Here is a 15,040-nt window from a genome sequence, read left to right as displayed (position 1 = left end):
AGGTTCCGTCGACTAAACAATGTCGTTTGGTGGGCCCCAGGGGAAGAGCCTTCTCTGTGGCGGCCCCGGCCCTCTAGAATCAACTCCCCCCGGAGATTAGAACTGCCCCCGCCCCACTTGTCTTTCGTAAATTACTCAAGACCCACCTATATCGCCAGGCATGGGGGAATTGAGACATCTCCCCCAGGCCTATATGGTTTATGCATGGTATGTTTGTGTGTATGTCTTGCTTTTTAAATAAGGTGTTTTTAGATATTTTAAATATTAGATTTGTTGTACATTGTTTTTATTATTACTGTGAGCCACCCCAAGTCTTCGGAGAGGGGCGGCATACAAATCTAATTAATAATAATAATAATTATAATAATAATTATTATTATTATCATCATCATCATCATCATCATCATCCTTGGTTGAAAGCATTGGGGTGAGAATTACGGTACATGCCTGGAAGTGAGGGCTTATGCATTTTCTTTCAACATCTTTCAGTGCAAATTGGGGGCTCTGGGGTGGAGCTTCATTTTCGCTACCCCATTGCATTCCCCCCCATCCGGGCAGTAGCCTATCCCTGATGCCTGGGGAACCATTGCTACACTTTGCCTAATCAAAAAAGCTGAAGGAAATGGATGGTGAAACAGCCTTGATCCAGAGAAAGAAAGAACAATTTTGGGAATGAGGAGAAAAGAATGGCTGAGCCTGATGGTGAATGATAAGCATAGCATTTGCAGTAATAACGCCACATGGCAGCTATGTGCACTATTTAGAATTACTTCTGTGAAGGTGCCAATTTGGTGTGTGAGTGGCCTATAATTCTGAAACAAACTAGAATAGCTATCGCCACACAACATTTTAAACAATCTACACACACTGGCTATCTGTATACATCGACATCTGGCTCATTGGTATAGCATTTTTCTCTAACAGCTCCATGGGAAATGGATGCCATGCAAAAATATAATTAGAACAAATTCAGAAGCCGCTTTCCATAATTTGGCTGGTTCTGTTGATAAGCTACTTATGGTTGCAGGAGCTATATGAAAATTAAAACACATCCCAGTTCTTTATGATACACAATAATTGATCATTGTCTCTGAATGAATTAAGTTTCAGTATGTTGAGAAACAAAAGCAGATAATCAAACCAACAATGGTATTCTCTGTGCCAAGAAATTTAATAGCCTGTTCTAAATTTGGACTTGATTTTCCAACATGGAATGAGGCAACACAGCTGTGTGGTTATCGCAATTACATCCAGACAGTTGCTTACATTTCTGACCCATATGTATTAGAATCCTACAAGCTATAGTCCTACTCCTAATAAAATGATAACATTTGTTATCAAAAATGGAAAATGTCCTCTAGGAACCCTCCCAAAAAGAATTTACAAACAAAATGCAAACAAAAATTGCCTCAAATTTGGGAAAATTGTCAACTTGTATGCCATTCTGATGATCCAAATCTAAAACCGGATGAAATGTGGTAAACTTGCAAAATTTGAAACCTTTGAGAAATGGAAGTGTCTGAATCAATATAGCAAAAGTACAATTGTTCACACAAGAATACTGTTAACTGATAATTTATCTCTCTTCCTCTATTCTGCTGCAGCTGCATTCTTTCTAAAAAAGTAGACTTTGCTCCATCTTTGTCACTTTGTCATTGAAGAGTAAGGTGGCCTTTACAATATTAGATTTGTAACCTAGTTGTGCTACTTCTCAGCTTCCGATTTTAATTCCCTATCAACTGTCTCTTTGGATGATGGCAATTTGAAAATTAAGCAAAAACTTCAGCATAGAATTTTATTTAGAAGGAAGATCAGGTCAAACTCTGTCACCTGACCTTTTTCTGAATTCATTTTAAAGTGCTGCCTTTCAACCTTTAAAAGTATTCCTAACAACTTGAGAACTTGGTACTTGATGTTTTTCATTTGGTGAATCACCTGTTCCCAGATGATTTGAAATAGTCATCCAAGGTCCTTCTCCCAGTGTCCCTGATAAGTGATGTCTTGAAATGACTGTGGACATTTCTACACAAATGCCCTTCTCAAAATATTGAATATTTGCCCTCAAAAAGTCTGGGGCCTTACACAATGTCTTTTCAGTACAAGACAAATGTTTAAATTTTCTCCAGCTTTGTGTTTTAATATTTTATTTTTCTTCTTTGTAGTTTGAAAAAAAAATTATGCTGTGGAGTAAAGTTCCTCTCTCTCATTATAAAATCTAAAGCCGAGGGATATTTTATTGAGTTTACTCTAATGCATTTTTTTGTAGTTGTAAATATTTTATATTGAAAAATCTCCCAGAAAACTGCTCTATCTCTCTATCTCTCTCTTCTTTTATTATTGTAAATCCTGTACTGACACAAACAACTGCTAGCATTGTGATCATATCACTCTTCACTCTCCTTTTGTTATGTGTATGGTGGCCATTTGGTGCTCTATGGTACTAAAAAAAAGCGAGATAAAACTGTCTCATCACAGTCAGGGGATGAGAAATGGCTAATGTCACGAGAATGAAGTAAAACTGGGGTTGTCAGCCAAAGGGTAAATCATTAACAAAGAAAGGCTGATGATTAAGACAAGCTGGGAATAGTTGGTTGCCAAATATATATTTTTTTCTATCTGTTAAAGCTGCTGTAATGCTGCAGTAATATAAAGCTGGGCCTCTTTATACTTTCCTTTCAGTTCAGTCTCTAGCTCAACCTTTTAATATGAATTTTAATATGGCTTCATGGCACAGTTTTACACGTAAAAGCAGTGTAATCCTGTGGTTATTCGTAGAATGATATGCGTTGTTATGATTGACAATGCTTCATTCAGACTTAGATTCACGTAGCTCAATATCCTTTTAGGCAGCAGCTTTACCAAGGTTCACATATTGTCTGTTCCAGTCCTCTTTTCTAGTGGAGGAAATGAGATTTAGATTTCTTTCATGCCTTTCTTCTACCCCTCATAATAGGTAGTTTGGATGGCTGCATATTGATAAGGTGACCAGATTTTAACATTGCTAAAGTGGGCTGCCCAGAGCAAATAAAGCGCTTCCTTTCTCTCGGCGGTGGGAGAAGCTTCCTCCTCCCAGCGCCCAGAGAAAGGAAGCGCCTTATTCGCTCTGAGCCACCCGGGGGAAATAAAGTTTTTCCTTTCTTTCAGCAGTGGCATAAGTTTATGCCCTCTTCCATCATCCAGAGAAAGGAAGCGCTTGATTTGCTCTGGACTGCCCAGAGCGAATAAAACGCTTTCTTTCTCTCAGTGGTGGGAGAAGTTCCCTAGCCTGTCGTTCATTCTTTCAAAAAATTGGGACTTTTTAAAAACGGGGCAGATTGTTAAAAATCGGGACTGTCCCACCAAAAGCAGGATGTCTGGTCACCTTACACCTTGAACTCTAACTTACTTCAGTTCTCTCCCTCCCTCCCGCACCATGCACAGTGCTGAAAACTCAGATTCTCCTCATGTGCAGAAGCAAAAAACAGCTTAGGTACATGCCCGGGAGTGAAAAACAAGATGCCTATGCTGCCGCTGTGAGAGCCAGTTCGTGGGCATGGCCAGCTGACCATGGCTCGCGGTTAGGCAAAGGGGTGTGTGTGAATTCCTGCTACTGGTTCTAAAAAACTGGTCCAAAATGGAACCCACTTGGGACCTCCTTGCTTGTTTTGGAGGCCCTTTGCTAGTTTTGTTTTGGTCTTATTTTGAATGCTTTGGTCAGTTATATCTTTTCTATGTTTTTATTAAAAAATTATATATACAGTATATTTATACAGTGGTACCTCTACTTACGAACTTAATTTGTTCCGTCACCAGGTTCTTAAGTAGAAAGGTTTGTAAGAAGAAGCAATTCTTCCCATAGGAATCAATGTAAAAGCAAATAATGTGTACGATTGGGGAAACCACAGGGAGGGTGGAGGCCCTGTTTCCTCCCAGGAGATTCCTAGAGAAGCCCCATGGAGGCTTCTCCCAGCCTTTTCTGGCTCTATTTCCTCCTAGGAGATTCCCTAGAGAGGCCCCACAGAGGCTTTTCCCTGCCTTTTCCAGCCTGTTTCCTCCCAGGAGATTCCTAGAGAGGCCCTTTTCTGGTTACAGTTTCAGAGGCTCGGGTTTGTAAGTGGAAAGTGGTTCTTGAGAAGAAGCAAAAGAAAATCTTGAACACCCGTTTCTTATCGAGAAAAGTTTGTAAGTAGAGGCGTTTGTAGGTAGAGGTACCACTGTCTATGTATTATATGCATGTATGTAATTATAGATATACAAATTATATTTTTTTCCTTTCAATCATATCTGATTGATTCTTAGAGACTTCCTGGCCAAATCTGTCTGTCTTTCTCTGTCTGTCTGTCTGTCTCTCTCTCTGTCTATCTATCTATCTATCTATCTATCTATCTATCTATCTATCTATCTATCTATCTATCTATCTATCTATCTATCTAATTTGAAAGTCTGGAGGCAATACATTAAATTAAATGAATGTATGTCTGGCCTACAAGGTAGCCTGATTCTTGTTTCCGCTGTTGGGGACATGAGTGGAAGTGTGTTCTTTTGTCACTACATGTGAGCTTCAGAAGGCATCTGATGGCCTCTATGAGGGACAGGAAATTGAACAAGGTAGTCTTTGGTGTATAATCTATTAGACTTCTGGAAAGGATTTTTTTTAAAAAAAATCACTAGGAGGTATGTGAATTTTTCATGTGGGAGTCATTTTGAAACTGTCATGTGAAATGAAAGAGGATGTGAGAGAATTGTTTGGTATGGAGACAAGGAGAATGCTTGCTTTAATGGCATAAAAATGTTAAAGAAAAGAAACAAGACTTCATTTGTTAAAATTCACTGCTAGACTGAAAATGGTTCAGTAGTCCCACTTTTTTAAATTTTTTACCATTGTTATACAGTTGTTCCTGCCATAAACAGTTTTATTTTTCCCCTGATGTGTTACTATTAGATAATAATAGTAACCTTTGACTGACAATATTACTGCTAGGCTGTGAACATAGTTTATCTATCCTTCTTATATTTATTCTAAGTTGAACCATATTAATAAAGGAATGATTACTGATACATATATTTTTTTCGACCACTTCCCCTCCCCCTGTGTGTCTGACTTGTATTGGATAGCCCTTGGAATCCTCATTTTTATCTCTATAACATTTCATACTGACAATAGAAAAGAGAAGAGATTCATTTGTAAGGAAAGGTTGAAGAATAAAGGAAATGGAGTAAATATAAATGAGAGAAGTGTCACTCCTCTCATCTTTTTATGATAGAGATATCGAGTTCTTCGGTTTTGACTAGAAAATTTAAATTATCTTTTTTGGACTAATTCAGGTATCTCGTTTACACATGAGATTATTACATATATTGTGAGATTTTGGATAGGACCAATTAGAGGAAGAATTTCTAAAAGTTATGCATTATGATAAAGTATAAATATTTTAAATAAATATAAGTGCCTGCCATGGGAGATAAGAGGGGGAAGTGACAAAACATGATCATATGATAACAAACCCCCTTTATAAACTTACATGTGACAGTGTGACATAATTTGGACAAAGCCAAACTTGCCTTTTTTCATTATGACACACATTTTGTCATTTTTTGTGACTGTGGTTAGGAAAGGTTTCTTATGTAAATAAATACTTTCACTTTCTTTATAAAAGTGAATGAACATATATCCAGAACAGTCCAGGGTGATGATTTAAAGCAGAATGTATTTAATGTCAGATACATAAGAACAAAACAAGGAAGATGTTACTTGAAGTCATAGGTTGTGTTAAGTACAACATGGTTTTCTTTGACTTCAGTTTAACGTTTTGCAAGTTCAGTCACTATCTTTTATAAATTGTAGCTTACAACTTAGCAACTGAATCCACTCAATTATGGTTTACTCAGTAAATAACCAAGTCAAAAAAACTGTAATTTCCTTACACATGGAGCAGTTATTTCTTAATCAGCTGGAATGAAAAAACAGCCCATGATTTCCAATCCAATTCTTTTCTGTTAAATAGGGCCATCACTAATCTAATTTTCAACACAACTGGGACTATAAACATTTAAGCATTAGTTAACTGTTGCCTTATAATTATTGTTTCTTGTTTGCAGATAAATTCAATATTATTCTTCAGAAGGTTCTATAAAGTATTTCAACATTTTATATGTTTATATCAAGCTAGGCCAAAGTGTGTTAAAACTAATGTTGAAACAAGGTAGTTAAAACACTATACTGATTCATCATCCTTCTTGAATGATCATAAATCTATTCCTCTGGCATTCCCAGATTTGGGCAATTTACCGTACTTACCACCATGACTGTCTGCTTCGTTGTTGAGATACTGGTAACTATCATGGGATTGTCTGTAGATGTCTGATTCATAAGGTACCAGGTCTTCATGGGGCTGTGTAGAGAAGAGATTATTGTCCCAAATGAAAAACAAAGACCAACATTCCCCTTTATCCCCCCAAAAACAAATATGACATGAGGTTGATATGGGCCTCCAGAAACTATACTTAAAATCACAAGAAAGTCTTTTTGAAAATTAGCAAAGATGGATTAAAAAAAAACATACAGTAGTCCTTTCCTGTAATCATAAAGTAGACAGGAATTCTTTTCTCCCCCATTTCAAAATTGATCCTCAAGTATTTGTTATGGGCTCTTCATTTCAATTAGACATGACATTCCAAAATTAATTATCAGTCATCGAATATTTTAAAGAATTCTTCAAAATTTAATAAATGTTCATTCTCCTCCGATATCAACACCGCCCCTTCAAGATTTATAATTCTGTTAAAATGCACACACGCATGTCCGTACGCATGCATGCATGCCCGTACGCATCCAAGCATGTACGTACGTACGTATGTATATGTAGGTCTTGGTGTATTCAGCTCTTTTCCCATGTAAAATTGATAGAATCTTGGTGACGTTCCGACAAAGTCCCACTTGTCATCTTCAGGCTTTTGGCTTTGTGTTAGGGCAAAAAAAGCATGGTCTGAGCTGCCACCCCTCTATAAATATTGGTGTGTGTGTGTGTGGAGTGCTGGTTCAGCTGCTGCAACTGGGTTGGTTGTTGAGCCAGCACTACACAGACACACCACCAGTATTTAGAGAGGGATGGCAGCTTAGACCACACTTTGTTCACCCTAGCACGAAGCCGAAAGAGCCTGAAGATGATGAGTGGGACCTCATCGAAATGTTGCCAAGATTCTATTAATCTTACATGGCCTATTGGATAGTCTGTGGCTGAAGTTGTTTTGATTGTAAAAATGATAGCCACATCTCAGGTCTCAAGAAATACAGAGGAAAATGCATACAAAATTATGGATCAAGCCTGAAATATCTGTTACTGATACTTGCATTCTGTATACAAAGTAGATGAATAACACATGGCCATTCCAAACGCATGGACTAGATGTGCTTCTACTGTTTAAAATTTTAATATAGGGTTTTGTATTAGCTACAGTATGTATGGAGAAGAGCTGCAGATTGTTTTAGGGGATCATTTTTAGCCCTGAAATTCAGCAGAGAGATTTTGAAAATAAAATTTTAAAATAGCTTAATAATTAAAAAGCTAGCACACACTGGGAGGATGTAACTTGAATGGTAACTTGATTAGCTATAGGCAAAGGTTATTCCATATTTATTTTCATATTTTTCATATTTTCCATGGTGGAAATTTGGTTATCAGTTCAGCAACAGGTTTTCTTTTGCTGCAAAGAAGTCCACCTGTTTGTTTTATTCCTACTCATGAAGCAGGAAAGTTGATCTACATGGGGCTACCTTTGAAGAGTGTTCGGAAACTTCAGATTGTGCAGAATGCAGCTGCGAAAGCAATCATGGTATGCCCATGTTACACCATATAGTGGGGCTTCCTAGATTTGCCCACGTCTCCTCAACAATCTGCGGCTTGCACTGGCTGCCTATTAGTTTCCGGTTACAATTCAAAGTGTTGGTAATGACCTATAATGACCTACATGGCATCGGACCAGAATACCTTCGGAACCGTCTTTTGCCACACGAATCCCAGTGATCGATAAGGTCCCACAGAGTTGATCTTCTCTGGGTCCCATCGACTAAACAATGTCATCTGGCAGACCCCAGGGAAAGAGCCTCCTCTGTGGCGGCCTCGGCCCTCTGTATTCAACTCCCCCTGGAGATTAGAACCGCCCCACCCTCCTTGCCTTTTGTAAGTTACTGAAGATCCACCTATGTCGCCAGGCATGGGGTAACTGAGACACCCCTGGGCCCACATAGTTTATGTATGGCATGATTGTGTTGTATAGTTTTAATGAAGGGTTTTTAGATGTCTTTTCACTATTGGATTTGTTATATTGCTGTAATTGTTGTGAGCCGCTCCGAGTCTCCGGAGAGGGGCAGCATACAAATTTAATTAATAATAATAATAATAATAATAATAATAATAATAATAATAATTATTATTATTATTATTATTATTATCTAGGATTCAGTCATATAAAGTAATCCAGCTATATTCTGTTTTTGGCCCATGATGGTGCTATCTCTGTGTGGATGTAAGTGACCTGTGCTTGCAATTACTTGTCTAACATGAACAGGCAACTCACCTAGTAAAATAGCACCATGCAACTGATTCTTAATATGCTCATGTGTAATCTGAACAATGTCCTTTCCCTAAGGTTATGTATTTGTTCTTTCTTTGCTGAGTCTTAAAAGTTTCGAATGGACAGGATTTTTATATTTCTAACAATGTCTGCTGCAGCATGCAGACATAACCACTTCTTCACGGTCTCTCAGGCTACCTTTCCCACTTTCTCTTGTTACCTGGACCTTGCTAGTGGAGCCAATGCAGGTCTTTTCCTCCCTCCCTCCCTCCCTCCCCCCTCCTTTATCTTATAAGCCAATTGTGTAAGCAAGTGGCTTATAAGATAATTTAGTGATAAGAAATAAGCAATACTAGTTAAGGAAAGGCAATGAGGGGGACAACAACACGACAACTTAATACTTTCTTCATCCCGCCATGTCTTGCCTTCTAATTTGCAGTCTAGTTGGACCTAGTTATATCAAGCATAGTTGAAGTAACTGAGTTACTTTGAGGTAAGATGGGCAGCCATCCAATGGCAAATGAAACTCAGCCTACATGCTGCTTGCTTGCTTGCTTGAACTGCCATGAAATGGGGGGGGGGGGAGAGGTCTAGGTCAGTGATGGCGAACCTTTTTTTCCTCAGGTGCCAAAAGAGCGTGTGTGTGCGCTATCGCACATGTATGAGTGCCCACACCCATAATTCAATGCTTGGGGAGGGCAAAAATAGCTTCCCGCCCCCCGGAGGCCTTCTGGAGGCCTGTTTCCCAACTTCTGGTGGGCCCAGTAGGCTCATGTTTTGCACTCCCAAGTTCCACTCCCTCTCCCATCCCCCACCCCCAAGACTCTCTGGAAGCTAAAAACACACTCCCAGAGCCTCTGCGCAAGCAAAAAATCAGCTGACTGGCACACACATGTATGTTGGAGTTGAGCTAGGGCAACGGCTCGTGTGCCATCAGATATGGTGCTGTGAGCCACCTGTGGCACCTGTGCCATAGGTTGGCCATCACTGGTCTAGGCATTTGGGTGGAGTGCAGAAAGGAGTGCTGGAGATGTCTCCATATGGGCCTGATGAGGGAGTCAGGGAGGAAAGTTCTCATCATATACTGCATAGCTGAATGGACTTGTTTATAGCCGGCTCAAGGTCAATGGTTTCTACAGACCAGATTTATTTATTTATTTATTAGTTGGACTTGTATGCCGCCCCTCTCCGAAGACTCGGGGCGAAGGCTCCACCTGAAGATGTGGCCCACATGACATTTGGGGGGCATTGGCACTAGATGGCCAGCTCGGGTCTTTGAGGGGAGGGATTTGGGATTACTTTCTATATGTAATTTTTGTGCCTTTCGCCTCAGATCTTGCTTTCAACTTGTTGCTATCAGTTCTTATCCAGTAAAAGTACCTTTCTCTACAATCATGGAGTTGGGTTTTTTCTTTTCTGGGTTTTGAGTGGAGGAACATCTGACACTCTGCATGTCTCTTTGTAGGTTTTTTTGAATTAACATACACAAAACAAAACAAACATAAAACATATACATATCTGCCCCGCTCTTTTTAGAAGTTGTTCAGAGTAAACTTTTATCATACATTAAAGTTCTAGAAATAATATATACTCTTATTTGCCTATTACTTCATTTACAAATGTTCAATTTATTTGAATATTCTCTGTAATTATCTATTAATTAACCATTAATTAGTTTCCCTTAATCTTTTGTTCTAATCAATTGTAAACCTTGTCCCATACTTTCTAATACAGTATTCAGTTTCTTCTTGCATGTCTCAACAAAGAATGCTGACAAGATAACAGGGGCCATGTCGTACATCTTATCTGCCTGCATGGAATGGTTCAAGGGAGTGTGAATGTGAATCTCATGAGCTACAACATAAAAAGGACAAAGGAAAGTTTAATGGAAAGCAGAGGATGGTGGCAGCTGCTGATCTACCTGAGAAAAGGTTGCAAGGTAGGGGGAAAAAACCTTTTGGCTAATGGATTCCTGACCTCCTCATCCAAACTTTCTCCTCAAAGGCCTCTTACTTCAATTGCTTTTTTGCTCTCATAAATGTTGTGGTTCAGCTTGAGGCTGCTCAGGGACTGGCTGTGCCTCTGCTGGCTCCATGCCCGGAGGAGAATAACAGCGAAGAGGAGGGGGCTGAACAGTCGGACGAGGGAGAGGAAAATCAGGAATGGGATGAAGGAAAACAGCATGAGAGCCCCGGGGGGGGGGGGCTCTCCCCAGCCAGTAGTTTGGAGTCATTAGGTGATGAAGCTCAAGCCGTCATTGACATGCGACAGAGACGGTCAGATCAAAGAAAGGAGCAATTAAAGAAGTATTATCAGCACTGAATTAGGAACAGCTGGGTTTGGGTGTGGTCCTCCTTAGCAGGGTTTAAAAGGCAGGCAAGCCCTTGAAGCCATGTGGAGTGTTATCAGTTTGGAGTTGCGTTATCCTGTCTTGTTTCTCGGCGTCTATGTTCCTGGCTTGTGGCCCAGCAGCTTTGGAAGACCCGTGGGAGGTGTAGGTCTGCTATCTACAGCCTCGGCTTGGCAGCAAGAATTCTGTATTGCTGCATGGACTTTTGCCTTCGTGGATATATCTGAAGATACAGCATTTTCCTGTTTGTAAGGACATTTTCTGTTACCTGTGTTTTTCTTGAATTTTATAAAACTGCCTTTGCCTTTTACCAGTGTGTCTGGATTCTCTTTTTGGGTTGGTATTGCCTTCTGGAGTGACCCAGACAGAACACATAAATGCATTTTTTTTAAAAAAAATCTTTGTCTCTCTAGCCAGAGGGATTTGTTTTCATAAACAGTGCTTTGCAAAATATTGGAGTTTTTTTTAAAAAAGAGAAATCTTATATATACTGTATGTATAAAAGAATGATTTCATGTTGAAACACTATTTCAGCCTGGGTAATTTTCACTTATTATTGGAATGTATTGTCTGGTTTGGGCTTAAAGGATGACCGCTCCCAAAGTGCTCCCAATTGCTTCAGGCTCACTTATCTCTTGTGGTGGAAACAACCGGAGAAACCGTAACTGATTCAATGAACCGAATACTGCATGTCCTTAGAAATGTATGGATTAATTCTTGAGACAAACGTTATGCTGGTACACAGGTTACTAATGTCCTGCTTTATTGGATCAGTCTTTTCAGACCTAATAATATGTGCAGGGGAGGGTGCGAGAGGAGCAAAAATACATAAAGTATGTTTGTGTGGCAACTACGAATGGTACATTACTTTTTAAAAAACCCTTTGTCTGGAATGCCTTCTTTTTAAAACTTAAATATGGTACCCTACTTTTATGTCTCCCTGCCTAAATAAATGGATTGTCTTCTTTGAGAAACCAGTAGCTGGACAACAACTGTTCACCTTGGCATTAATTCCTTACAACTCCCAGCTCGGACATAATAGCATAATGATGGAAAATCTTTTTTTCCTCGGGTGCCAAAAGAGCTCGGGTGTGTGCTATCACATATGTGCCAGTGCCCATACCCATGATTCCATGCCTGGGGAGGGCGAAAGCAGCTTCCCTCGCCTTCTGGAGGCCCTTTGGAGGCAGGAAATAGCCTGTTTCCCAACTTCTGGCAGGCCCAGTAGGCTTGTGTTTCACCCTCCCCAGGCTCCAAAAACACTCTCCTCCATCCCCCTATAGGCTCTCTGGAAGCCAGAAACATCCTCCCAGAGCCTCTGTGTGAGCCAAAAATCAGCTGGGCAGCACACATATGCATATGGGAGCTGACCTAGGGCAAAGCTCATGTGTCAGCAGATATGGCTCCACAGACCACCTGTGGCACCCATGCCATAAGTTCGTCATCACTGGTATAGCATTTATTCAGTCCTGGCTAGAAATGCCTTTGAAATCTATAGTCCTTTATTTGGAGAGTGACTTCTAATGGCTCATAATGTCCACTTCAAATGCACAATGATGATTCTTGAGAAAACAACATTTCCCAGAGAGCTCCTCTAACTTGACATCAAGCCAGTGGAAAATTCCCTCTACCAAAGGCGGTAGCCCTTGTAACTGGAACAGATCAAATGCCAATTGGCTCAGATATGCAGACTTATTCCTTAACTTTGGGATAAATCCACTGGCTTATTTCCAGTCTATCCCATGCAATTTGTTCACTTCTTCCTTTGGAGCTTTCAAGCCTCTGAATTGTTCATCTCTAAATTCTAATTAGTAAGAATAATGCCAGTAGACCAATTGTTGCAGAAATGCACAAAGAAAGGTAATAAAGTTTATTGGACTGCAATCACTTCCATTGTATTTAACACGTCAAAGCAGTAGCCTGAAGCGTTGATCATGGCTTACATAAGCCACTTCAAATGCCTCCTTTCAGGATAGAAAGGAGAAGCTGGGTGCTACAAGCAGACAGCAGCTGTGAAAAAGTCACAAATAAGCAAATACTGTTTGCAGTACAAGTGGGCAGCTTTCCATCTGGAAAGGAGATGAATTCATTTGGATAAGGTCATTTAGGAAAAGTCCTTTGAAAGATGACAGAAGTGGCTGTGTTCCCCACTGCCATGTACTCGGTTAAGAGGATGGGAAATGCCTGGATAAACTCAATAGATACTCCACATTGCGTCTGTTGTGGTTAGCTCTGGCCCAGCTCCTGCCCCAAGGACTGTGGATGTGGGGGAGACATCCACATGCTGCAGGCCTGTTTTTCTCCCCCGGTGGAATCTGCTGATGAAGGCTCCTCTGACCAAGAAGACATGAGTGACAGGGAGGAAGAGAGTGTGGCAGACAGCTCAGAAGGAGATCAATTATCTAGCTCCTCCTTGGATTCGGAACAAGAGTTAATGATACAGCCACGCATGCGGAGAGCGGTGCATAGGCAGCAACAACTGAGAGATTATTATCAAAGAAAATGAGGCCACCTGTGGTTGGGTGGGGCTGTGGTAATTAGTGAGGCTGCTATAAATAGCAGCCTGTGGGTTTGGCCATTGTGGAGGATTATCTGATCGTTGTGTTTCGTGCCTGCTTTGCTGCCTTTGACCTTTGTGTGCTGATTTTCCCCCGCTTTGAAACTAAACCAGAGCAAAGTGTGTTTCACTTTGTGAAAGAAGGACTATGAATTGCCTCACAGCTGCAAGCTAAGTATCACAGAACTGATAAGGGACTTGTACAAATTACCAGTTTGTTTGGAGACGAGTGCTCTTTGCTTTACAAAAAGAGTACTTCATTTATTTGCATTTTCGATATAAAGAACATTGTTTTGAATTTTCAAACGTGTGTGTGTCTGAAATTGTATCTGTGCATTTTCGGGAGGAGTCTACCAGAGAGCTCGACAGAACAGCGTCTCACGTTTTAGAAAGAGAAATCCAGGTATGTTGGTAACATCTCCTCTGAGATAGACTAATTCTCAACAGTCTGAAGAAGTTCTATTTAAACAAGGGCAGCAACAGATGCATTACAAAGCAGTATCCACTTGTTGCTGGATGATAGCACCGTAATGCATCCAGAAATATGATCCAGGAAAACCTTTCCTTGCGTGAGCTCTGAATGGGATGTTGCTTGCTGTGGCTTTAGCCAGGACTTTCTGTGACTTATTTACTGCTATGAAGCTTAAATATCTTTGTGTTTTTATCATGCACAGCTGTCTGAAAGCAAATAGCACTGTGGAGGAAAAACAATTCACCCAATGGATTAAATGATTCAGATATATCCATCTCTGGAAAATCTGTAGGTATCAGATTCTGCCTTGAATCATGGTCTACACTCTACTTCTACTACTTCCATTGACCCTGGCAATCTTTATAAAGACCTTGCAGATAGTTATTAACTATATTAACATGGAACATAAACTCAGCAAGAACAGTAGTGGAGGCTCTATAAATAATTATGTTAGCAGCTATTTACCTGTCATTGGAAGCCCGATGCTTCCAGAATCAGACTAAATATGTGATTCTGCAGATGCAAAATCCTTTCCTTGCATTTAAAAGACTTTCCACCACTCTACAGAAGATTTTGTCAGACATTTGGACAGTTTACAACCGAAGAGAAAGCTTTTGTATTTCAGAGTCACTTTGAATAATGAGATGGGTGACATATCAATCAATCAGTCAATTTTGCCTTTGCTAAACGGACATATAAGGATAGCGTGTTGGGAAGAGACCGTCCCTGTCCCACAGTTCTAAATAGATATTAATATATTTGTGGGAAAGGCAGGTAGAAATAAACAAGCAAAAAGGGAGACTTTCCTCTGTATGTGGTCAACAACAATCACTAGAATCTTCTGATCTTTTGATTATGTTTCTCCCAGATCCTTAGAAATAATATGCCAAAGAAATATTGTAGAACAACCCCCTTCTATTGCTCCAAGTATGGTTTTCTTAATGTCACATTTTAAAATATATAAACAAAAAAAAATCCACTCTAAATTGAAAAGATCAAATTGAATATATAGAGAGAGGAGGAAACGTATCTAATATGTCACCCATCTCATAATATGTCATTTTTTTGTTATTCAAATCATTACAATCCTATGAAGACAACTTAAGAT

General features: G+C 39.9%; 1 protein-coding gene across 2 annotated transcripts in view; it reads right to left on the bottom strand.

The window, feature by feature from the left end:
- SPI1 (Spi-1 proto-oncogene) overlaps positions 1-15,040 on the bottom strand; it is a 39,576-nt gene that overhangs the window by 7,875 nt on the left and 16,661 nt on the right. For both annotated transcript variants that reach the window (XM_070734743.1, XM_070734752.1), the window contains exon 2: positions 6,278-6,371. In XM_070734743.1, the coding sequence (XP_070590844.1) occupies positions 6,278-6,371 (94 nt within the window). The remainder of the gene's footprint in view (positions 1-6,277; positions 6,372-15,040) is intronic.

Source organism: Erythrolamprus reginae, chromosome 1 (genome assembly GCF_031021105.1).
Source record: "Erythrolamprus reginae isolate rEryReg1 chromosome 1, rEryReg1.hap1, whole genome shotgun sequence".
Classification (NCBI taxonomy): domain Eukaryota; kingdom Metazoa; phylum Chordata; class Lepidosauria; order Squamata; family Dipsadidae; genus Erythrolamprus; species Erythrolamprus reginae.
Note: the sequence above shows the minus strand (reverse complement) of the source record. Positions and strands in the feature narration are given on the sequence as shown.